The sequence below is a fragment of the Pocillopora damicornis genome, chromosome 5 (genome assembly GCF_964200805.1).
Source record: "Pocillopora damicornis chromosome 5, jaPocDami1.2, whole genome shotgun sequence".
Taxonomy (NCBI): domain Eukaryota; kingdom Metazoa; phylum Cnidaria; class Anthozoa; order Scleractinia; family Pocilloporidae; genus Pocillopora; species Pocillopora damicornis.
This window is the reverse complement of record NC_142674.1, coordinates 11,930,354-11,957,118: the sequence shown is the minus strand read 5'-3', so window position 1 is coordinate 11,957,118 and position 26,765 is coordinate 11,930,354. Positions and strand designations below refer to the sequence as shown.

The following is a 26,765-nucleotide window of genomic DNA, read 5'->3' as shown; positions in this document are numbered from 1 at the left end:
ATATGCACTTTTTTCTATAAAAATAACCATCAAAATCACAGTGTATTATACACAGATTCTATTGTTTGTCAAGCAGGTCCTAATTTTGCATACGTTAAAAAGACAACAAAGAAAGTAACAAAAGCCTAGTAGTAACTGGTCTTTATTAGCTTGAGTTAAATAATCTACCAATGAAACATTTTCAATTTTGATCCACAAACACAACAAAGAAAGTAACAAAAGCCTCATAGTAATTGGTCTTTATTAGCTTGAGTTAAATAAGCTACCAGTGGTGCCTAACCTTGAAGGTATCTCACAGCATTCACAGCAAACAGTCACCAAATTAAGTATTAATGTGTCACAGCAATGCAATTTTTTAGATGTACATTTACTTCACTATTACTAGTAATAATTATTTTGTAAGGTGCAATTCCCAAGTGGCAGTTGTGACCACAACATGTGTGCACTTGCTTAATGGCAATTGTCACACGAAAATACCAAATGCTTCTACACTGCATGACCCTGTATGCATTATAGACATGTTGGTCTAAAAGAACATAAATATAGAGATTTTAAAAGCATTTCACATTCAGAGGAATTTTGAATTATATTTGTGGCATCAAATATTGTGGTTTCTCTGATGTTGTCTTTGCAAGGGTCAGGTACAATAATTGTACACACAGGTACTTTACATTACTCAAAATTATTTTGAGTAATGTAAAGTACCTGTGTGTATACCTTCTCTAGGTAACCACACTATAAGAGATAAATTGAAGACATGAAATTTAGATTTCACCAAGTATGGCATAAAAAATATCTCCAAATGTTGTCTCTGCAACAGACAAAATACTGAGGAATGACCTGTAATTTGAATATTTAACCAAGTTTGAACTGTATGCAGTTGAACCTCTATTTAAGTGTCTATCACCCTTAAATAGATATTTTCAGAATCAACTCTATGCACATTGAATAGTTAAATGGTGAAATATTTCTTGTTTTTGAATTTACAAAATGCTAATTAGACGACGTCAACCTGGGAATTTGCCATTATTTCTATGCCAACTTACAATGTGCAGTATACAGCTTGAGGATAATTAATTTGATAAATACAAAAAATAAACTGTGGATAGTCAATTGATTGGTAAAAAATATTACTTGAAGGTGAAAACAAGTAGTTGTGTAATAAATGATTCCCATGTTGACGTCATTAATTAGCATTTTGTAAATTTAAATCTATATAGCTCAATAACGCGACGTTCAAAACAAATATTTCACAATTTAACTGTTCAATGTGCGTAGAGTTGATTCTGAAAATATAATTGTATTTAAGGGTGACAGGCACTTTTAGTGGCCATACTTTAATCAGTTACAGCCACCAACTATAACAGTCATTGATTAATTCCAGAACTGGAGTGTCATGGCAGCAACTTCCAGACATGGTCTGTTCTCGTTATTAAGTGGTGACAAACCTCTTCTCAGTTGCCATGATTTAAATATTGTGTATTGTGTCAACCCAGAAGAATCAGGGAGCAGAGCCTTATTCAAATAAATCATGGTGAGTTTGTTGTACTTAGTGAGCACCCAACTATTCATTTCAGTAAAGCTGTTCAGATGGCGTATGACAGCTAAAATTTGTGTTAGTGGTTTCTATGCTTTGCATTGTTTAATTTAAAGGGGTGAGTGGAATAAAGCGTTGAGTGACTTCTGATCAACTGCTAGATTCTCCTTCCAGTTTATATTGTATATGCTCGTGTAACGAAGGGAGAATTTGGCTATAAATCAGGAGTCACCTAGGGCCTTATTCCAAACATTATTTTGAATAAGGCCCTAAGTGACTCCTGATCTGAAGCCAAATTGTTACATGAGCATATACAAGACAAACTGGAAGGAGAATCTAGCAGTTGATCAGAAGTCACTTAGGGCTTTATTCCAATCACCCCTTCATTTCGCACCGTAAAATTTTCGAACACTAAAAACACATGAAATTTGCTAAATTTTCGGTCATTTTTACTAAAAAAAAAGGTCACTTAGAAATTTCTGGACAACAATTTTCAGCTGGCATTTTTTGGAAAAATCACATTTTATTCCAAAGAATTTTCGGCTAAGTAAATTTTCAGCTAGCACATGTGAACAGCTAATATTTTTCTAACGATCTGTAGGTTTGTATATGTTTGATAAATACATGCGGCGCAATAATTTTTCCCACATACAGTACCGACAAGAACTGTCCCCCACTAAAATTGCACCAAAAGCAGACCTGAGCGGACCATACTTTCTGAAGTGAACCCAACCAAACTTCAAGCCCATATATAAGCTATATAGGTATGTGCCGCCTAATAGGGTCGGGTTTTTGAGCCTCTGGATCCATAAATAGGGTGTCTTATTCGCGATTCTGGGTCTGCTCATGTTTGCACTGATGTTTGCATGTGAAGTGGGGGTTAGTTCCAGTCGGTACTGTAACTGCAACGACAATCCAATCGGAGGGTTCAATCGACGGTGAGGAAAGAGGCCTCAATACTCTATGTACAGTACCTCTCGCGTATACGTTAGCTGCGCAGGCGAATTTCATACTCTCCGTCGCAGGGTAGTCAGACGCGTATATACGATTTTTCTGCACGCTCGGTCGAAAAAAATGCGCGATTCATGTGCCTTTGTTATTCAGTGCTACAAGTTTCCTTTGTATTTCATTGTTGTATGAAACAAAGGACTTCTAAGTTTGAAAAAGCGATGAGTAGACAACGGAAAATGTACATAATGAAATAAAAGCTATCGTGTTACACTCTCGAATGTCGCGTCGCTTCGCGAATTTTTCGGATAACGAGTAGTAGTAGTAGATTGATGTTAAGCCTTCTGATCACCAACTACATTTATGATTTGTAACGTTCATATTTGTCATATTACAAAATATCCAAACTGAGCAGGAATTGTCCCCGGGCCCACCGACGTGCTGGCACACATTGGCTATGTTCCTCGAACAGTCATTCAGTACGCTAAGTACCTACTTGCAAGGCTAGTTATAACCATCAACCTTTTCCTGGTCTTGTTTGAAACCACCAGGATTCGATTTGAAAGAAGTATCCGTCGTTAGCCCTCTGATTGAAGAAGCTGTTGTGCAGTTTACGTTGGAAAATCCTAATTATTTGTTGGATGTAGTAAGTATTGATTTTTTTTACTCTGGCGATCAAATCCTGGGGTGGGGGGCCGATACTGAACTGACAGGGGGGCTCGGCCGTACCATTTTGAGTGTAAAATTCCAGATATGGTACTATTTAGGGGGGCTGTTGAAAAAAACAATTTTATAATTAACTTGGTACCATTTAGGGTGTCAATTGATTATTAATTGGAATCTGGTTACCGGTTACCGATTTCAGACTTTCAGTTACCGGTTACCGATTTCAGAATTTCAGTTACAGGCTACCGATTCCCCGTTTGGTAAACTGACAACATTTTTTCCATGCAAAACATTATAGTAAATGTGCTCGACTAGTACCTCGTCTATTAACAACAAATTAAGCGTAAGAATGAGCAGACAACCAAAACATGTCGAATTCTTCATGACACATCTGAAATGGGTAACCGATAACCAGATGCCAATAAGTCAGTCAACTGATTTGTCATGTAAAGCAGAGTACAAAAATATCATTCTCGATCAGCTTTTCAGTCAACCTACAGTGCCTTTTAGGGGTCATTTTTAGGGCCACAACCGAGCCCCCCTAGTGTCAGTTCAGTATAGGAGCCGAATTCCCCCCCCCCCCACCCCGCCCCACGGGGAACAAATCTGCAGGTTCATAGGCTGGTTAACCGCGGTCAAACGAGAGAAATTTGCAAAAGTTAAACAAAGTACTTAAAGGTTAAGGTAGTCGTTTTCACTGTTTATTAAAGTTTAATATATTGCCAACATATTTACCAAAATTTACCAAACGTTTTGAAAGTTTACCAAAAAAGTTCTAAATACTGTGAACCGCAGAATCGTCGGCGCCATTTGTCAACATAATTTGGATCAGGCGCAAAGAGTTTTGGTCAGTTTTCCACGGAAAAAAAGATCATCATTTTGAGAAAAATTAAAAGGTAATAACGTGAACTAATTTTTTTACTCATCCTTGCTTACATTAAATAAAATCCCACTGAATAAAACGAAAACCGCGATGGACGTTTGACCGCGGTTGACCAGGCTGGATACATCCCTGCGTTTGGTAAATGAAAGAAATAATTATGGCTTCATTCACCATTCATTCAGCATGTCACGCCCCAAAGCATAAAGTATAATGAGGCTCCATCTCTTCATCAGGTGGATACCATAACAGGCCTATCTGTAGGGAGACCTGGCAACTTACTTGGAAAATATTGGGAGAAGCTGATATTTAGCAATCTCAAGGAATGTGTGAAAAATGAGTATTCCTTCAAGGAAGAGGCATGTGGTTCCACTGCTGCTAGTTCCTACTTAAATTTGTGTGGACATCAAAGCAAAACAGATACGAGAAAATCGATAGAACAGATAACTAGAGATAAATATAGTGCAATGATTGTCCATTGTCCTAATACCAGCGCCTTTGACTTTGTCATCTTTGATAAATGCGACAAAATTCATGCCATTCAGGTAACCGTTCAAACCGCTGCGAAGAAATGTAACGACAGTGACTTTTTCAAGACTGAAAATATTCACTTTAAGTATTTACTAGCGCCTTATGAGGTCGACGTCAACGCTATTATATTGAAATCAAAGTTATATGATGCGTATATGGCGTATGGTTTGCGAATTGTAAATGGAGCTAGTTTCCTAACTCAGAAAGAATCGAGTACTTTTCAATTTGGCGTCGAAGCCACTTAAAGATCCGTCTTGGCGTGGATTAATAAAACGGGTATTTCGTCTTCAACATGTTTTTATTGCCCATGTGGAAAAGAAACATTGTCGCGGGAGGGGGACAAAACAGCAACAACACAAAAAAAATTGAAATAAAATTCGTTTTATAGACCAAAGAAAAGCGGTGACAGCCATCAAGTGCAATAAATATTGCTTATTAAACATTAGTGCATCTCATATTTGAGTCCCAGGCCATTTGGGTTCAAACTTTCCTTACCAGAGCGAGTTTTAAACGAATTTCTATTGTTCTAGACGATTCTGTCCCCCTCATAAACAAGCCGTGACGTCATTATGAATAAGACCAATTAAAAACAATAAGATAAAACGGTAAAAACGAACGATAAAATCCGACGTTTCGGAGTAGTCATGACTCCATTATCAAGGTAAAAGTTTAAAACATGCAAATAACAGTATTTAAGCGATGTGGCGCGAAAAATTAACATAGACCAAAGAACACAAAAACCTACACAATTACAAATATGCTTAAAGAATAAAGAATACCGAGAATAAGGTATTGAGAAACATATCTTTAGAGTTATTTTATGCGGGAGAGACTATATAACCGAGAACGAAAAAGATAGCGCGCACAAATGAAAATGTTACATTTGGTAACACAATCTCATCCGGCTGTGCCAAACCTCAAGAAGACCAAGAACATACAGGTGGAGAAATGACACTTTAATAGTAATCTTTACTATCACATCGCAAACAAAAGTCATTAAATAATATCCTAATAACAGCTAAACTTTCAGGTTAGCAGATTTAAAAGCGCAAGCGAATGGCAGGAGTCGCACAAACCTATCAACACCTTTTAACCATCGACAACCTTCTGATTTCCGGTTATCCGGCGTGTCGCCGTGTGCATTGTAGACTGTTATTTATGGGCAAGTGATTCCTTTCGTTGCTCTAATTCATCTTTCCTTCATTCAGTGATCAAGTAAGTATATTTTCCATACAACACTCGCCATTGGTGAATTTCGTTTTACCTAGGAAAGTAGATTTACAACACAATTGAGTATACGATAGGAACGCTGTGTGACGCAACAATAGGCCTGCTCTTAGCCATAATCGGTCTCAAAAACTATCACTTAAAAAGCGAGAAACACATGTACCGTTTCAGGGCGTTTGGTCAGAGCTGTTGAAGTAGAATCAAAGCGGCCATCCAAATCTTTTAAAGGCTCCAAACTACGACGTACATCAACCTTGACCTTCTCGAAAACCGGTCTTAAATTACTTACTGAAAAACAGTGACTGCGTTTGTCCTTGGGAACCGTAGAATACGGGACAAATACGTGCAAAAAAATATTTTTGCAAATTCAAAATAAATCAAATTACATTTATCTATAGTGAAAGGAAAAATGAACGGCTTAACTTCTACGGAATGTTCAGTCAAAATCTGCCGATTTTTGCGGCTTTCACCGCCATATTGAAAATGAAGCTACCACAATGCAACGCAATCGGAGTGCGCACACCGCATACATCTTACCGAATCGACGTGACATTGTAAACTCTAGAAAACTATTCAGCAACAAAAATCGAAAATGGTTTTTCCATTCCGATAGATTATTCTCCCTATTGCCCCTGAAGAACCCACTTCGCAAACACACTAGTTTTGGAAAGAGTCTAGCAGCGTGGAGAAATTTAACCGCGACTCAAATATTTCTCTCTCTGTTTCACTCATCTAAATGCAACGCATTTTTTTGTTTGGATTACGTATCTCCAAACATATTCCATCTTTGGCACTCTTCACCGCCACCGTTTTCATCTGTCGCTTGCTCGTAAACCGACGTTCAGCTTCCCAAGAAGCTGTTATTTGGGAAGAATTTGACGTAGCTTGACTTATTTGGCTGTTTTTTTTTTATTTTTTCCCACTAAAACTTCAATTTAATCGAATCCTGTCGGAAATTAACTTATTTCTGTACATTATCGTTCAAAAGAAATGCTAGTCGCGCCTTTTACGACACCGTAAGCCCGCGCTGTACTTCGTGGAAGAGCGAAAAAAAATAGGTACCCAATGGGTACTTGTGTCTGCTGCAGTGGAACGGGATCTGCTGTAGGCGCCTATTTTTTTGAATACTGTTAGACTGGCTAGAAACATCTCCCGAAAGGCAGTGCTATGGAATGCTCAAGGCATCACAAAAATGGGGAACTGAAGTGGTGAATGTCCAATGCTCCAGTTGGAGGTAAGGGATCATCAATATCAATCATCAATATCATGATTGTGATTACATCTTCATCACTGTTTAAATAACTTTTATTGTGTTATGGTACTGCAAAGAATCTAACATTAAAGTGAACGTTTCTTTTATTTTGTAGCAGAATATTTAAATCAAAGAATTGAAATACAACAGCCAATAGTTTTTAACAAAATTGAATAGTATCTGAAGTCTTTGTAACACAAGACAACTGTAATGCAAACGCAGTAGCAGTTTTGAAAGCAAGAAAAAGTATCTGGTTGTAATAATTCCTAGGAAATCATTGTTTTTCATTTAATGGTAATATGCAAGCAATTTGGAACAAAACAGGTAAAACAAAGTTAGTATATTTACATTGTTGTGTTCAAGTAACTAATAGGTGAATATACTTTTAAAAGTATTTTGAAGTGTTTGTCTTTTAATTGAAATGAAATGTATCAGAAATGTAACGCAACAGAAATATTATCCCAAAAAAAGCAGCACGTGTACTTGTAAATAATGTTTATCAGTCAGAGAAACAATCATTTCACTTAAAACCAGTGTCTACAAAATGTTTGTTGCAAACTGTAACAAAACAGGTATTATTAATGTTTGGTATTCAGTAGTAATTTCCACTGATGTGTGACAGGAAATTGTTCATTTTATTCAGATTTGCACTGACTCCACTATTTTTGTTTTGTTGTTGAATGTTATGCTGGTTATAGTTGGTAACTCTAGAAGAAAGGCAGTTATGGTTTCTTCAGTGATCGGAAGAGTGTTCTTTCCTTGTGACGCTAGCATATCATGCAGGATGTCGTTGAACAGGGTCACTGTGATCTTCGATTCTTTAATTTGTACTAGTAGTTGTACATAACATTGTTGAATCATCCATCCTCTGTCTTCACTTTTTTTGTTGATGACATCTGAATAAGTTTGGCTTTGATGGTGATACTTTGATTTGTGTTTGCAGCTGAAATTGATTGGATATTGTTGGCACTTGGCAACTCAATTCTTGAAAAAGGTATTTCTTTTGTAGGCTCTAACAGTACATTGTTATTCATCAGTACTGTGGTTGCATCTCCTGCTCTTTCAATTCTAAAATTTTGAAGTTTTATTGGAGATTTCTTTTTGCTCATTTGATCAAAGTGTTCCTGTTTACTTCCGGAGAAGCAGACTCCTCTTACTAAGCCATCGGTGGTTTGTATGGACATGTCAAAGTAAGATGTCTTGCTACTTTTTTTAGTTGGAGACACATTGCGTAAGAAACCAACAATCTCTTCTTTTTGTTCTTCCATTGCCTGCAAGTGAAAAAGAACCTTTTGAGTTTGTTTCATAGCAATATAATGTATTTCAAAATTTCTAATAACATAGGGAGCACTGCATCAAAAGAGGACGACGACGACTACGACTACTACTACAAATTTAACTATAACAACAAAATGCCAAAAAAAAAACTTACCTAGGTGAATTATCATTTTTTATTTGTTTACTTATTCATTATAAAGGAAAGAAAAGGAGCCTGAATCTAGAGACAGTATAATGTCTTTCTTTTGACACAAAATTACTGGCTATAGTTGACGATAATGTTGAAATCAGTATCTAAAAAACAGCGTTTCCTAGAACAGTATGAGTTATTGGACAAATTGCTTTTGCATTGAAGAAATATTTTCATAAAATTCTGTTTCAGGTTATATTCTGCCATTTCCAGTTTGGAGATATGGTAAAATAACTGTTAAGATTTTGTTGAAATTTAATAAAATGATATGAAGAAAAAAGGCATAAAAGGTACTTCATGTTCTAATCAGTGCACAGATTGCTTTATGATCTGAAAAATATGTTTCTAAAATGTGTAAATTTACGTGTGACTCTGGTAAGTTAGTATAAATATGGTCTATTGTAGTTCTGTTGTCAGTGGTGTAACATAATACTAATTGCCTATAACTGTTATCTCTAACAAACAGATTATAAAGGGGAGTTCTTTCTTTCTCATTCAACCAGTTTACATTAAAATCTCCAATAAAAATATTGAATTCTGAACTATGAAGGACAAGAAGTTGCATCATTGCTGTACACATTTGCCGAATTGCCACTCTTGGTGAACGATATACACCTATTATGGTAATATGTGGAATTGCTAAAAGTTTAACAATAGTTATTTCAACACCATTAGCATTCTTAGAAACTGGGTATCCAGGAATGGATGAAATTCTACTATACACTGCTGTTCCACCATAAGGTCTCGCATTTAGTCCTGTAGACTGATTGTCATTTCTAAATAATGTACAACCACTAATGATGTAGTTACTATTGCTGTCTAAATGACACAGTCTTGTTTCTGAGAAAATGTTTAGATCAATGCTTGAATAGTTCAAGTCTTTGCGTATGTCTTCAATGTGCCTATGCAGTGACCGTACATTTAGAAAGCATAATTTAAAAGCAGTTTGAACTGTTTGATATATAGGGATAATAGATGGGTTGAGGTAACCTTCTGTTCGTAAATGTTGCATTTCTGTTTTTACATCTCGATTTACAGCTATTTTGCTTTCGCAAAGGTCAGTTATATACAATCCCTCAATGTGGGTTACCCTACTCAGTCCTACATAATGTATGTGAGGTATAGCTCTCTTGATGTTAAAGTTAACCACTATCCTTGTTTCAGTGTCACCTTGTGATCTGTGAATGGTTTTAGCAGCTGCAGGTCTCAGTGGAAACTGCTTCCTCACAACCTGAGCTGCTCTGTTTCTTCCAACTGCAAACTGTGCAGTAAAAGGTTTAATAGGAGTCCATGTGCGCTTAATACCTTGCACAAACAAGTGCTTATAATCATGTCTAGTTTTTTCTCCTACATGCCCATGGTCAAATTCTACCCATATTATTCCAGAAGGCCTGTTTCTATCATGTAATTGTATCCTCCTTATAACATTAGCAGCACCATTTGTCATACCATCATCAGTCCTTAAATTCACTGCAATTTCTGTTCTTTCACCTTCCGCAAGTTGAAGGTTAAAAGCTAATTGTTTAGTTTTCCTAGGATCAAGTGGTACTTGCTTCAAGATCTTATCTCGAAATTCTGCAGAGTTAGCTCCTACAACACTATCTAAGGCTTTAATTGTATACTTATCACCAGTTGCAGCCATGTGAACTCTATTATTAAACTCATCCACTTTTGAATTCTGTATGAATAAATGGGGAACATCAATTGGATAATTTCTACACGTTTCTGAAATGCATCTCTCTTTTAGTTTTGCAATGTCATCTGGAGTATGATTACCTTCTCTTAACCTGTTAAGAAGTTGAGCAAATTCTTTACTCTCTCTCTGTCTCATAATTTCTTCTAATTCAAACATTGTAAAAAGTTCGTGCCACAGGTTAGGGGCAAGAGCTCCATATTCGGAATTTTTCAGATCTTTAAACACATAGGCATCCATAACAGGCTCTAGCTGAAATAAATCACCAAGAGCTATGATGCTTACACCTCCAAATGGGTCTTTACTGCCCATAATGTCTTTTAATCTGTTATTTATTTGTACATTAAACATAGTATTGCCAACCATTGAAATTTCATCCAAAAATATTAGTTTGACAGCCCGAAGTTTACATCTAAGAGTGTTAAGTCTACTTGAGTCGAGAGGTTTGTAAATCTTTAGAGATTGGCTTGCTGGTATTGCCAAGGTACTGTGTATTGTATTACCTTTTATACCAAAAGCAGCTTTTCCAGTAGGTGCTAGTAACAGTATTTTAACCTCATTAAAGTCCTCACCAGCTCTGGAGTTGTAATATTTCAGTGCTGCTTGATACAAAGATTTTATAAGATGGGATTTACCCACTCCAGCACCTCCAGAGAGGAAATAGTAGAATGGTTTGTCTGTTGTTTTAACAAGATGTAAGATATGATAAAAAAATTCTTTTTGCTTTTGGTTAAGTGTTTGAACCAATTGTCTGTACTCTTGGTCTTGTAATTCATTTAGTATCAGTGGTTCAGTACTTTCAACTGCTGAAGGAATTCCAACATCTTCTGATAAATCATAGCTTTCATTGAGATCAGGATGCAAATCCTGAATACCCTCAGCCTCATCCTGGTATTCTATGTTTTGTGTATATGGTGCTATTGAGTCAAAGTTATCATTATCAGCATCAATCCCATTCAAGTTTTCCTGGATTTTATCCAAGTTTTCACTGCAAACAGCATATAATTTCATTTGCTCATCTATAGAATCTTTAACATTTAAGAAACGTTCTTGGTAGAAAGAAAAATCAGCCAACAGATCAGTGTCTTCATTTCTCCACGATGTAAAGAGCATTATTAGTTCGCGATAGTGTTTTTCTGGATTTTTTTCACGGTTATACCAAACACTTCTAATAATTCTTGCTTTTGATCTTTTTTTGCTATTGATAGCATTGCTATCAAAAAGGTCATCATCATTTTCATCACTATGAGCTGTTTCTAATGGAAGGTTATCAGCATCCTTTATAACTGACTTTTTTATATGTGGTTTTCCTCCAGAGTCATACCATGCAGCCCAATCTGCCAAAGTTAAGTGCTCAAGACTCAAAGGGCGCTTTGCATATCGTTGCAGAAGACCATTGGTGTATACATCTTCACAATCATCCTCCATTTCTTGAATATCGTTTATTGGCTTTAAAAGCTGCACTCTTTCATTAGGAGGAGTGGTATTTATGAATATTACTTGACGAGAAGACTTCTTCATAGGAAGCTGTAAAACAATGTAAACAGCTTCTTGTGCACTTATCTCGACGCTGTTTAAAAATTTGTTTCCAATGTCTCTGACTTGTTGCTTTATGCTAGAATTTCCTTTTCTGGCTTCATCACAAGCTTGTTGTAACAGTTCACTCATTCCTTTTTGTGCTTTAGAAATATATGAAACTATATACATGGCACATGCATACACATCAAGGACAAACTGGATATCCATATTTGCTCTCCAAGCCTCGAGGCAGGCAGGATTATAGTTGTTTATTCATAACTCATTGGGTTTTCTTTTTAAAAAGACAGTTGGTGCATTTAAAGATGACCTAACAGCTAATCGATATTCATTTTCAGTAACCTTTAACTTGACAAGCAGTTGCTCAAAGGATATAGGTTCACCTTCTTTCATATCATTTAATTGCTTGTTGATTGTTTTCCAAGTGTCTTTGTACTGTTTTACTTTACTTTGTGGTATGTCTCCTTCTAGAGGATAAAGAATTTCAGTTGCTCTCATAGGAGGTTGTGGGTATTTAAATCGACTTTCATTCTTTGATTTCTTCCTACAAGTGTTACAATGTCTGTGAATTTGTCTCTTCACAAGTTGATATAATTCTGTATTAGCAATCGGCCACTGACAACTAATTATCTTATCAATGAAATCTGTAACAACAGCATCATCATCAACTCCAAACACTGGTGCACTTTCAAGCCATATAAGCATGTGTATGTGGGGTGAACCCCGCTGCTGGTATTCTACTCTGTAGAACCAGTCAGAAATTTTCCCTAATGGTTTAGCTTTATCGAAAAGAAAGTTTGTGAGAAATTGACTTATTTGATAATCAAAATGTCTGGCACATGTTACTGGGTCACTTTGAATTAACCTGCATTTCTCATCCCAGGTCATATTTTCAAGCTCAGTGGTAGTGTAGTCTTTGTGATCTACTACCTGACCAAGTATTCGTAGGAAATGTATCCACTGTGTTTCTGCTGAAGAAAAGCTACAAAATATAGAAGCTGGTCCTAATTGTCTTATCATTGCAAACAAGTCTTTCTTAGCTTTTTCAAAATATGGTGGGCTACCTCTCAATGCTTTCAAAAATTGGAATCCTTCATCAAGATGAATCAAGCGCTCAATTGCTCCTTCACATTTCAACTGTCCAGCATTTAAAGATTTGCTATTTCCTTTGCACTTCCTAAGTGCAACTTGTGATTTTCCTAAGAGAATTTTCATTTGAAGCTTTTTTGTTTTGAAGAATATATTTTCAACACACATAGCAGCTCTCCTATCTGATCGTCTTAGTTCAGATTTACAAATGTCGCTATAATGAACATTAGCTAGTCTATCTTTATTTTCTGGTCGACTTTGACCAAGGAATATACCAGGATATGCTAACTCTTCAGAATATTGATCTCTGAATATACTGAAGGGTTTGTTTCCCTCTCCTGGTGCAACATTTAAAATATGTTGAGGCTGACTGTCTTCAAAATAATAGGTGTTGGTCAACATGGTGTCAGTAACACCAGCAGGTGTTTCTGCTTCATCTTCAGTCCACTGATCATCACTATCATTACTGTCATTTCTATCTTGCTTATTGGAACCACTGCTCTTTTCTATTTCTTGTAATTGTTCACTTTGATTTTCAGTATTAGTATCATCTAATAAACAGTTTGCAGTATACTGCACTCCCCAACCTTCATTTAGTGTTATTCCTTCCTGTCTGTAGAGGCTGCTGTTGTTGATTAGCCAATTGGCTGCTTGAACAACTTTATGTGGTCTAATATTGAGAGACAATGCTGAACTTTTGTATTGCAATTTTCTCTTTAAATTGACTTTAACTGTGCCAGTATCATTAGGTAACCTTGGTAACATATTGACAGTATCAGACACTTCTGCTGGCACATTTACAACATTTCCATGTATTTTAAGCTGCCTTCCTCTTGGAGCTTGCATTAATTTTTGAAAAGCAAGTCTTGGAGCTATAAGCCTACATTCCAATTCATTGAGGTCAAAAAACTCTGGTTTTTTGGGGAATTTCATTCCATTGAAGACAGCCACAGGTGGAATTTTATCCTTTGCCAAGTAATTATGACATGTTCTACACAGCCACTCTTTATTGTTAACACTTTTCGAGTTTAAAAGATATTTTTCAGCAGCAGGGTTAGAATTTCTTATTTTAGCAGCTGGAAAAACACTGTGTTTATACCACAGCTGATCACAACAACTACAGATATATAATGGGCCCTGGGAAACAATGTTATGAAACCTTGAAATTAAGGCAGCAATGCTTTGTACTTTTTGCCTTTTTGCTTTTTGACATTGAGTTTTTTCATTCTGTTTAGTGGTTGAACTTTGCCTTACATTGTCACATTCATACCTTTGATTCTGTTTACTAGCCCTTCTGGTACGCTTGTAATTTTTCATGTAAGCATTCCATTTATTTTTCTGCTCATCAGTTGTATTCTGTTTAGTCACTGAACTGTGTATTTGATTGTTTCTTTGATTCCCTTGATATTTTTTACTAGCCCTTCTGGTATGCCTGTAATTGTTCATGTAAGAATTCCATTTCTTTTTCTGCTCATCAGTTTTATTCTGTTTAGTCACTGAATTGTGCGTTTCATTGTTTCTTTGATTACCTTGATTTTTTTTATTAGCCCTTCTGGTATGCCTGTAATTGCTCATGTAAGAATTCCATTTCTTTTTCTGCTCATCAGTTTTATTCTGTTTAGTCACTGAATTGTGCGTTTCATTGTTTCTTTGATTACCTTGATTTTTTTTATTAGCCCTTCTGGTATGCCTGTAATTGCTCATGTAAGAATTCCATTTCTTTTTCTGCTCATTCGTTTTATTTTGTTTAGTCGCTGAACTTTGCTTTTCATTGTTTTCACTGCTCTCAGTGCTTATCCTAATATTCTTCAGATCAGAATTGTATTTTCTTTTTCGACTACTATTTTGTACTTGTTCAGAAAGAACATTTTGTTTGGTGAAATTATTGATATTATAATACTTATTGTTACAGTGCTCATTTCCTGAGCAAGAGCTATTTGGTACTGTTGATACATAATGTATTTCATCAACATGACCTATATATATTGTTCTTGGTTGCTGCTGTGATGGATGATGTGGCTGTATCAAAGTTACCTGTCCAAAATTTACATTTGATTCTATAATATAAATTTGTATATTTAGTGATTCTGCAACTGCTTGTACAGTTAGTGCATCACACCATGTACCTTGCATTGACATAATTGTTAAGTAACCATTCCATGAATTCTGAGTATTACTTTCAATGAAACGTTCAGGGTTATGCCTAAGATAGTGAACAGCAGCTTGTCTGATGCGAAAGTGACTATTGGGATTACCATACAATTGATGTGATACTGCCCTGAAAAAGCAGTCACCTGCACCACCCACATCAAGAGCTCTCAATCCTAACTGTCCTAATCGAAAGTTAAGCAATGTTGTGGAGTCTACTGACTGGTTGTCCACATTTTGATCTGGGCCTGGATTTAATTCAACATCACCCGACCTCAAAAGGTTTATTCTTGATACGGAATATCTTTTGGTGATGCAAGTTAAGTTTTGAATTTTATGTGAACAACAGCAACTAGTTTGCTTTCTTTTTTGTGACAGCTTCTTTGTTGTCAGTCTATTACAAGCGGCAAAATGAGTAAAAAAACAGTTGAATCTGTGTAAATACCTTACATACCATAATTTAAAGTCAGTCGCAAAGCTGTATAATCGTGAAGATTTAGGGGTGTACTTCTTAAGAATGAACTTAAGCTTGCCTCTGACTTTTCTCTTTTTCATAGTATTTATTATCTTTTTTACCGGAATCCTAGACGGTTCTCGGTCTCTACGCCGTTTCACTTCTTTGACCGACTTGGAATGTTTCAGCGGGGAGTGTTCATGGAATTCTCTGAATGATGGCGCTATGCCAACGATGGAAACTCCCACATCAAACCTTACAACTGTATGCAAAGATCTGTTCATAGCGATGCTTAGATAGTAATTATCATGAAGAATACTAGTTCTAGGTTTCTCTCCTCTGTATAAAATCGCCACAGCTTTCGCACATGTTTGTCTAGTGATAGATGTTTTCACGTGTGTAGTGAAATACATGTATCTTCAGCCAAATCCATTTCGTAAACAGGGCATATCATATCCCACATTGGGCTTTGTAATCCCCAACTGAGGCTTAATAATTCCCTTAACGGGCTTTTCATTCCCCAAATGGGGCTCAATTGTTCCCCGAAGGGACTTTGCATTCCCCAAATGGGGCTCAATTGTTCCCCGAAGGGACTTTGCATTCCCCAAATGGGGCTCATACAGCTTATTTTGCGTCCTGAGCACTTGCAAAATGGCCGGGCGGTGATCGTGTTGGCGCTGAGAAAGCTTCAGTCGATTTACAAATTCAAAGCATCTTTCAAAACCTTTCACTCGGCCGGAATGACACCCAGTGCGAATGCTGTGGCAAAATGAGAAAACACCTTTTAAGAAATCCATTACAAATATGAAAAGCGAAAAGATCACTCACCTAGCAAGCAATAACACAACCTGGCTTGACGAACGAAATCAGGACGATACGACGCGACCCAAACGTTTTTGGAAAGCACATGGTTTGACGGATTTGACGTTGTCCTTTTCTCAGATTTGATTGGTTCCGAGTCTTCCCGGAAATCGGTAGTTTGCCACGACCTCTTTCCTTTGTCCTTTCCTCGTATCCGATTGGATAGATTATTCCCTTGAGGAACGAAGTTTGCACCCGAAAGTATTACAGGCCGAAAGTATTACAGGCCGAAAGTATTACCCCTCTGTGCATACTTCGTGTATCGTGTCACCAAATGGAATCCGCAGTGAAACGTCAAGAGTAAATCCGAGATCTTGTCGTATATGAAGTAGCTGGTCGCGCGTTTTACAGCTTATCTATGTGTCTGCATGCATTATAAATGCAGCAGACACAAAAAGGAAATGTAGTTGGTAAACACACTTTTTGAACAGAAATGAGGTTCACTGAGAACTTAAACCCGAGAAAACTTCAAATATGTGACATTTACTGCCTAAAAAGCCATAGGCGAAGAAATACTAAATTTTGAATTTTTGGTCGTAATGTAGGCCGTTCAAAAAAAGTTGAGCTTGAACTTTCTTCGGAGAAGAGTACGTTTCCTTGCGATAAATAAGGACATTTGCTGTCAGATGCGATTATTAACCGTGCGATGTACGACTATTAAGTCTAAAAGCCAGCCAAACACGACTATTAAGGAGTTCGTGCGCGATTAATAGTCGTACTTACCACGATTATTAATCGTGATAGAAGACGCTTTCAGACTATTAATCGGAAGAGATGCCATTTGCGATTCATAGTCTTATTTTAAGGACTTTAAAGCCAAATTATCCTAAAATTTCACTCCGGAAATTAAAAAAAAACTCCGGAAATTAATAAACACCTGTTCAAAGCTATCTGTACTTGCATTAGATATGATCTATGAAAGCAATGGTCGTCGAAATGCTCCAAACGCACACGCAAATCTTTTGGAAGAAACGTCCTTCCAATGGCATGAATCATGCACGTCAATAAATGTGGTATTTTGGCAGGGGATCCTGCTTGTTTTTTACCGTACTAATGCACTCGAACGCTTCGCTATTAGCCATTTTGCTAGGGAAAACCCCAGGATAACCCCAACTACGAAAGAACCGAGCAACCATTACACGTCATTAACACAAAATGCCTTGCGCACCTAAAAAGATGGAGAACGTGGGTAGTTCGAAGTTGCCGTGAAGGCCAGTTTTGAAGGCCGAAAAAAATTAACAAGGTTAGAGGTATGATTTTAAGTACCAAATATCTTGAGTTTATACATTTAGAGCCTTTTTACCAGTATTTGCTTTAAAACTGCAGGTTCCCTTTCAAGTCACGAGAATAGGGGACATGATCACCAACTAAAGAAGCTCTTGATTGTTACACGAAATCTCCATGTCAACACCTTAAAAAATATATAGAGAACAGTATGCATGGAAAATATGCATACTTACGTTAAGGCGTAAATATTTATCTAACTAAAAAGGAAATTTAGACGAATGGCACCTTAAACTGAGGGGGATTTCCAAATAACCTTTTAGAGTTTAACTGTTAAAGAGATACGTTGGAGATAATAAAGACACATCACCTCCATTAAGCGTCTTCATAATTTTCTTGTATGATCCCATTTCTTCTGGGCCAACAAGAACGACTCTCAGACCTTCCCTGCTCGCTTTAGCTGTCCGTCCACTGCAGTGAATGTAAAGCTGTTAACGGACACAGGGAAAGAATTTAGGAACGCAGGATAACATGAAATAGTTACGCAAAAGTTCATGCTTACATTGTGGTTACATCATTACACAGTAGTTCATTATTAAATGAGATACATCTGAGGACGATGAACAATAGCAAACTGCTCCTCACATATAAACTGCATTTGGAGAACAGAGTCATTTTTTTCCTAAATCAAAAATCATTAACTGAAATGAATTATGTTTTGATTTCGGTAGGTGAACCTCACACATTAATTCAAATTGGAAACAAAACAAAGATTTAGGAAATGAAGTTTTAGGAATAAGTAAATAAATGCATGGTCGGTTGAAGCAGCGTGACTTCCGAAGCCTTTTGTCAAGGTAGAGTTTCGCGGATAATGAAAGCACTGCCGCCAAAAAGCAATCGCTCCCGTTCCCGTCTGCCGCACAGGCTAACCACCGACACAAGCTAACCAACCGTACACACATACTTACACGTACTTACATCAGGGTCCTTCGGGACTTGATAGTGAATTACATGCTCAACAGCTGGTATGTCCAAACCTCTCGCGGCCACATCTGTAGCCAGAAGTAAGCCACTCGCACTTTTCTTAAATCTAACAGGCAAGAAAAAAAATCAGCTAAAATTTTATTTGCTGGTGTAAGTCCTATCTAGCTTTAAATATTCTCCGAGGGAGGAGAGGGGCGGGTTTTAATCAGTCAAGGCGATCCAGTTATAGTCTATACATAGAGGAAATTCCATTGGTCGGTTAGTTCGTAAACTATACTCACTGTTTTCATGAAAAAAAAATAGTAAGAAGATCAGGATGATTCTGATCCAAGGCCACATAACACGCGTGTCGCCTCGTGTTTTGTGCAAAGCAAGTTGCGCAGTAAAGAACGTGAAAGACGCAACAGGAAAAAAGCACGTTGTCTACAAAATTAGGTTCCTAATTGTTGCTTTGTTTCGTTTGTTTGTTTTTTTTCTGGTTTTTGTTTTTGTTTGTTTTGTTTGTTTCATTGTTTTTTTGTATTTTTATTTTTTTTCCATCTCACTCAGTTTTCACCCGGCCTGTCTAAATTCTTTAATCTTTGCCTTTGTTGCATGCTGGCGTGCAGAACCCACGGGTTAAAGTCCAGGAGCCTACACAAGGAGCCCAGTCTCCTCACGCAGTCTACAATGTTTGAGAAAACCAAAGTACGGCCTGGGTACCGGGAAAGGAAATAGTGGAGATACAGGTCCCAGAGAGTAAATTCAAAATAAATCTTAATGAGGTGATTTTTACAACAACTGTATGTTTCGTAGTTCTCCTTCGATTTGGAACCTTGTGGTTCCGTGGATCATGTTTCCTAGACAATGTGGTGTACATGTAGATGCATTTGGCTCAAACCAACAATAAAAAGTAATAAAAATTGTATTCTGGATCTTGAAGAGTTTCGCTTCCTTGTCAGCTCAACTATTACAAACCTTCTCTTCAATTACACATGAGATATTTGCTTCTGTCAGGCTTTCTACGGTTCCTCTCTTGTTGGTAACATCGATAATTTTACTACAACTGTTCTTCTGCAGCCCAACTTTGTCCATCAGCGACACTAAAAATGTAAAATGCAAAGAGTATTGCTGTTAACGGAAGAACACAAGCCGGTCAACTTAATCTTAAGATGTTAAATAACAAAGACAAAAGCAAAACAACACAATAAAAGCTTCGACACACTTCATAAAGCAGCAAATTTTCGGGTTTTAAATGATGGATTATTTAAATCAATTCATTCCTCAAGTAATAGCTGATAAAATACGTTGATGCTATCTCTAGCTTCTATTATTCTGAGTCAAATATGCCGTGATTTACCTAAGCCTTCTTCGCTTGTGATTTTCTTTTCTAAAATTAAACGCCGCCAGAAGATATCTTTAGAATCATCCATTTGATAGAAAGAGGCTACACTCCAATTTCACCGTTAGGTAAATGAAAAAGGCAAAAAACGCCCGGCACTGATGTTTACAGAGCAGTAGAAAATGCTTACAGCTGTACTTATCATTTTTTACGGCGTTTTACAAACGGAAAAACTTACACTGGAAAAACTTACATTGGAAATCCAAATTCATGCTGAAAACTAAACAGGACAACCGATCTCATGAGAAACATGCCTACATGTACAAGTGTGTGTCGACTGTTTCAGATCTCAAAAAGAAAGTGAATCAGTACAACTTATGATACATGAGGTACTTACCTCGGAAATCAAATCCCACAGTCTTCCCGGGGTGGCTACTATTATCTCAGGATACTTGTTTAAAAGCCTCTGTTGTTTTTGAAGTGCCATTCCTCCAACCACAGCAACAATCTTGAAAAAAAGGAATTGTTTACTGATTCAAATAATTTTGAGGTACTTTGTTTGGTGGGTATTTCTCTGATAAAAGATACCAGTTGAAACAGGACCAGAAGGGGCGGCATGGGAGGGGAGGGTAGGGGGTAAATGGTACATCATATGGGCTAGGATTGTAATTCTCTGAACAAAAGGGTTTTTATATATTTTGCTGGTGAAGGGGTGAAGATAAAATAAATATTTCAGTCCAGAATATGGTACTAAAAAACAATAGAGTTTATGTTTGAGAGAATAACAATGTTTTCAGCACTAACTCATCATTATTTAAAATACTTAAGCCTATTGTGGCTACAAATTCATGTTTCTCCCAAAAAATAAAAAATGCTTTCCAAACAAGAGATAGGTTTGCATTCTGCTCCACTGAAAAGAGGAGTATTGAAGGCTCAGGAGACAAAATTGACTTGGGCCAATAAAAATAAAGTAATGATTGAGTTTCTAACAATGGGAAAACAGAATCTAACTGTGGAGATGACTTTCAAATTGTCAATTTAAGTACATGATGTTACCTCTAATGATGTGTGTTTTGTAGCCTGTTTGAGATGATTTTTTATTTGCATAACCAATTCTCTGGTTGGTGTCATTATCAACGCCAGGAGGGGTTTCTTGAGCTTGGAAATTCCATAACCAGTTTCTGTGGCATTTGTGGTATCATTTTTGGTAGTATGTTCTGTAGTTTCACCTGCTTCTTGACTGGACTTGTGGCCAAGGATGTGGGTGAGAATTGGAATCCCAAAGGCTAGTGTTTTACCTGAACCCTAGTAAATACATAAAATGTTTTAATTAATACCCTTAAATAATAGCCTCCTCAAAAACCAGCCATTCCTGGAAGCTAAACTTCTCCCAAGTGATTTTATCATAACTTCAACAGACAATTTCAAGGCACTATCCAACAAATGATATGAGAAGTACGAAACTTACAACTTGAAGGGACTTATCTTGACAATCTTATTGTAATGCACATTTTTGTATAAATAATGTTCCATCAACCAACTAATATGTATATATAGGAAGATATAGAATGCCTACATATCTTCACAATAGTTGTGAAACCAAGTACACAAACAATACACATAAAAAAAGAGACCTCCACCAATCTAACTGCTCTGATTCAACTCACTGTTTCTGCTGCACCAATGATGTCCCTGTGGTGGAATATTGCAGGCAGAAGGGAGAGAGTCTGTAAAGGGGTTGGTGTAGTAAAACTTTGTTCACTGAGTCCTCTCTGAACTTCTTTGGGAACACCAAGGACTTCCCAAGCACTCATATCTGCCATGGGCTCTACAGTTTAGTTCATTCAAAATAAATGATTTAGCTATAAAATATGATTGCATCTTAAACTTATAGTGTTAGTGGGAAATATCATTTTATTACAGTTGAATGGAATGGGTTATTTGTACCTTTATAGATATGAAATATGTTTATAAAGGTTTTATAATCTAAATTAATAAATACTTTATTAATAAATAACAATACAGTAATAAAAAACTTATCAGTAAAATTACATTATTTATCACACCCATTTTAAAATCACCGGTGGTCCCTGTAATCTGATTGGCTCTAATTGATGCGATTTACTCACAAATCGCACCATTTTTTGCCTTAAATTGCATCTTTTTTCCAGCTAATGAGGAGGCTACACTAAAGACAAAACAACCAATCAGATTTCAAGGCTTGTTTAAAGTAACCGATCAAATTGCAGGAAATAAAAGACAAAGAGTATTGCATGGCAAATTTTGAAACTTTTGTTTCCAAAACTCTTACTTTTTTCCCCAAAAAAATCGATGAATTTAATTTCAGACCAGCTCAGTGCTGCATCAATAAAATATTTGAACTTACCAAGTCCTGTATTTGGGTGATTTCAAAATGAAATGGATGTAATAAAGTGGTAATTGAACCTCGTGTCGTGCAATTTTGGTCTGAAATCATACTTGTGATTTCAAATCAAACTCATGCTGTGCACTCATTAGATTTTGAAATCACGCATATGATTTCAGCCCAAATTGCACTTCACTTAGTTCAATTCCCATTATTTATAGAAAATCATGTCTTTTCCAAGATAACATTATCTACACAAAATGTGTTTGATTCTCTTCTTGATAATAAAATTCAAGGACAATCATTGGAGTAAAATTGTACTTTGTTTTGTGCATTTCCCATCCATAATTCCTAAAATTAACTCTTACCTGGAGGATCTTCCACCAGTCTATTGTCAGTGACCATTTCTACTCTGTTTTGCTCTTCTGACTGGGCTTTACTTTGGGCCTTCTTTTTCTTTTCTTCTTCTTTTTTCCCTTTGTCTGTTGGTCATTCTTCGTGCTTTTTCAAGTTGTGCGGATGGTGTGGTAACTGTTTGTTCCAGATTATCCTGAGGATTTAAATCAAAAGACAATACTATGTAGCTTTTTTTTTTCTCCGTGAGCCAAACTTCTAGAGAAAACCAAAAAGAAGCTTCTACTCTTAGATATACATAATTGTGCATGTATGGGCACAGGCGGCCCAAGCTCACGTCTCGAGAAAAAGCCAACGATGAATTCATGAACGCGTCACGCGTTGTGTGAGTGGGTGTTAAGTTACGGGAGGAACCGTTGAAAATTTGAACACGTTATAAGGCATAGTATGAGGAACGAAATATGGTCGATTTACAACGATAAATATTTCGAAATCTGAATATTTTACACGTAAAATCAATAAAAACTTACTCATGCCCTGTGTATCCGTCGTAGTTTCTAGCGATTTCTGCTGTTTTAAGCTTGCTTTACCATCACTGTTATCCATGTCAAAAGACGAAGTCAAGGCTGCACACTCCGATTTCGACCTTGGTCCACGCGGAGGTGATTTGCGCCCCGAAAATCCTCCCGATCGGCATTTTTCTCAGCCACACTTTACGATCTAAGATCGCTGCACCCTGGGACATGTCTCAATACCAAAACTTCACGCGCATTTCGCTGGAAACGAGTGTTTTCTACCTGAATTTCCAAGTTTGCTTCTTTCTGGTTATGCTTTGAACACGAAGACTGGACACGGCCGCGAAAGAGACTTGGGTACGAGGTCAATTTTCTCTCTACCACGAGTGGTACGGTCGATTAATGTACTATACTTACCCAGAAGTCTAGTGACATCAACTGGCAAAACATTGTAGTTTGATAGGCCATGCATGGAAGGGTAGATGCAATCGACGTTAGGACATCATGTGGACAATGGTATTTACATTGCGGTATGTAAGACTTCACATACAACGTTCGCTTTAATTACAGTCAATTTCAGGTGGCGAAATATTTCACCTCTCCATGAATTTCACAAGAAATCTACGTGTAGGAAAAAATAACATTCGTATCGGATTCCGACGTCAAACTTGCGAAAAGTTATGATACCTAAATATTTATCCTAGGTTCGCACTAGGAAATTTGTTCTCTATTAATATAAGCTTTTCACCCGTGATTTTATCAGTAAAGTTCCCAAAATGAAATATTAGGATTTTCATCTTGAAATTTTGCCACTCTTAACTTTCTGATTCGCTTCGCTGTTAATTTCACCGCATCTCTTCCTCTTCGATAGCATTTTCGCGAAAATAATCGAAGCTTAGATGCTCACAGAAAACCCCACAGAATATTCAAATTTTGTACGTTGTTTATCTGTTTTACTTTCGACTCGCTGTCTGATTGGTTGATTAGGACAATAGGTTAAGGCGAGTTGCCTCTGTGGAGATGGGGTAAGTATTGTACATTAATCGACCGTACCACTCGCGGTAGAGAGAAAATTGACCTCGTACCCAAGTCTCTTTCGCGGCCGTGTCCAGTCTTCGTGTTCAAAGCATAACCAGAAAGAAGCAAACTTGGAAATTCAGGTAGAAAACACTCGTTTCCAGCGAAATGCGCGTGAAGTTTTGGTATTGAGACATGTCCCAGGGTGCAGCGATCTTAGATCGTAAAGTGTGGCTGAGAAAAATGCCGATCGGGAGGATTTTCGGGGTGCAAATCACCTCCGCGTGGACCAAGGTCGAAATCGGAGTGTGCAGCCTTGACTTCGTCTTTTGACATGGATAACAGTGATGGTAAAGCAAGCTTAAAACAGCAGAAATCGCTAGAAACTTCGACGGATACACAGGGCATGAGTAAGTTTTTATTGATTTTACGTGTAAAATATTCAGATTTCGAAATATTTATCGTTATAAATCGACCATATTTCGTTCCCCATACTATGCCTTATAACGTGTTCAAATTTTCAACGGTTCCTCCCGTAACTTAACACCGAGTCACACAACGCGTGACGCGTTCATGAATTCATCGTTGGCTTTTTCTCGAGACGTGAGCTTGGGCCGCCTATGGTATGGGTAAAGACTGAAAAAATGCATGAGCCCTTTGGACAATGCAGTCTGCTGTCTTTGAAAAAATTAGGACAAACTGCTCTTAATGACTTCAGTCAATTCCTGTATTTCCATGTAGTTCTTGTGGTGAGTGTTGTTGTTGTTGTCGTTTTCTTTTTGTTTGTTTGTTTGTTTCTTTTCTCATTTAAGGTATGACTGGCAGTTATCTTAGTTTTGATTCTCATGTCCAATACACCCAATCTGACTCAGGAGACAAGTCATTCCATTTGGGTCAGGTTGAGGATTATTATTGAGCGTCTCGAAAATCGACTTGTGGTAAGACATTTCCACCTTAAGAGGCACGGTTTATTCAGATTTCCAGTATCACAAGATGACTTAACCACTAATTAACCTCTGGTGGGTCGATTTGTGAACGACTCAACCCAATTCGGATGTATTGGACAATCCTCAACATTTAATAATTAAAGATGAGTTAAGATACAAAAAAAAATGAACAAAAAAATTTAAAAAGATAATTTTTTCCAATTTCTCGTAAAATACAAGGGTAATTTCACCACGTGCTTGAAGTGAATCTTACATTTGTATCTTCTAAATTTAACCATGCGATACGTTTTAAAGCACTTTAAGCAATTCACCTCCTGCAGCGGCCGTTCTTTTATTTTCTTCTTCTGAGCTGGTCCACCTGCACCAATTCCTGCTACCTCTTCTGGATGATAATCTTCCATGACTTCAAGGGACACAAATCCATCCATTTCGCCCGCAAAGAACGAAGGATCGTCAAATTCTACTGGTTCTCATTTTCGCTTCTTCCCTTTCGAATTCTTCTCTGCCATTATGGAGCAATAATCAAAGAGCTTTAGTTGAGAAACTGAATGTAAAAGCTCTTTTAAATAACAAACAACCGTTTTGGTTTATCCTTAGAGAATTAATAAAAACAATCTCACGTCGTCCGCCATTATGGATTACCCTCCAGAGAAGGACTGGATAAGAATTTGTACTGCGCGCATTTTCAAACGGGAGTCATCCGCTGCTTTATTGCTACATGACTTTTCTCCCTTCGCCGAGTGCAAAAATTTTTTTTGGGATCACTTTCTGAAGGAGCTTAGACACCAGGCTCAACTAGGGAACCAAGCCTTTTGATGACGTAAACAATTTTTCACTCACCACCCCCGACTGGTTGAAGTGTAGTTGGAGGGGGACAGGGAAGGAAACATTTTTGTTACTTGCGCGGGAAAAAAACAAATGAGAAGTTATCTATAACCTTTTTTTTGTTGTTGTAATTTTCCAGAAAAAACAAATGGGAAGTTATCTATTACCTTTTTTTGTGTAATTTTCGCGGGAAATAATATTACCTTATCTCGCTCCGCTCCGTACATATACGAATCTTCTGCCTTTGGTTATAATACACTTTCTTCGTTAATTCTAAATATTACTCACGGTCAAATGGATCCAAAGGGAATTTCAAACCTTGGAAATACTTGCTTTCTGAATAGTGTCTTGCAAGCTCTGCTCTCAGTGACATGTTTTTCCGAAGGGCTCACTGGATTGCAGCACAATCACAAGAAGTGCACCTCATCTAAAACAGGTCTTGAAAATGTATTCAATATTATTTTAGCACGTCAAAATAACATTGATATTGGAGTGGAAGACATAAAATCCCAGCAGGCAAACAACATCAACCCATCGGTGAACTGTGTAATTGAACCAAGTACTTTTTTGATGAACCACAAAATTCGTCATCAGTGTGGTAATCCGCTTAGTTATTCTTGACATTAAGCTTATTTCGACTTTATGAAACAATTAAAATACGTATATTAAAATAAGTATTTGACAACTGGATAATCTTGTTAGAACGTCACAGGAAGTTGTACCTTGTACGGAGCTACGAGTAAAATGTTTAAGGCCTTTTCACTGTTTATGGCGGTAAATTTATATTAGTCCTGGAAGCTTTGCAAGTCGTAGTTCTTTGCTCGATTATTTTTTGACACTGTTGTGTTGCGCGTTCATCTAAAATGTGCGTGTACGAGTACTAGGAGTGCAAAGAGTGAAAACGGTACGCAAACCTAACACTT

The 26,765-nt window shown here is 37.1% G+C and overlaps 2 protein-coding genes and 2 long non-coding RNA genes across 4 annotated transcripts; all 4 read right to left on the bottom strand.

The window, feature by feature from the left end:
• Nucleotides 1-7,076: 7,076 nt before the first annotated feature.
• On the bottom strand, nucleotides 7,077-16,687 carry LOC149045272 (uncharacterized). The gene is made up of 2 exons (XR_016187201.1): nucleotides 16,258-16,687; nucleotides 7,077-8,312 (listed from the first exon to the last, which is right to left on the bottom strand). It is a non-coding gene; the product is annotated as an uncharacterized LOC149045272 (long non-coding RNA).
• LOC149045274 (uncharacterized) lies at nucleotides 7,955-11,948 on the bottom strand. Its single transcript, XM_089208086.1, has one exon. The coding sequence runs from the start codon at nucleotides 11,946-11,948 to the stop codon at nucleotides 8,805-8,807; it is 3,144 nt and encodes a 1,047-aa protein (XP_089064212.1). The 3' UTR covers nucleotides 7,955-8,804.
• On the bottom strand, nucleotides 11,994-16,263 carry LOC149045273 (uncharacterized). The gene has a single exon (XM_089208085.1). The coding sequence runs from the start codon at nucleotides 15,840-15,842 to the stop codon at nucleotides 11,994-11,996; it is 3,849 nt and encodes a 1,282-aa protein (XP_089064211.1). The 5' UTR covers nucleotides 15,843-16,263.
• Nucleotides 16,688-17,879: 1,192 nt separating the features above from the next.
• LOC149045271 (uncharacterized) lies at nucleotides 17,880-19,582 on the bottom strand. Its single transcript, XR_016187205.1, has 3 exons — nucleotides 19,456-19,582; nucleotides 18,493-18,604; nucleotides 17,880-18,002 (listed from the first exon to the last, which is right to left on the bottom strand). It is a non-coding gene; the product is annotated as an uncharacterized LOC149045271 (long non-coding RNA).
• Nucleotides 19,583-26,765: the final 7,183 nt, after the last annotated feature.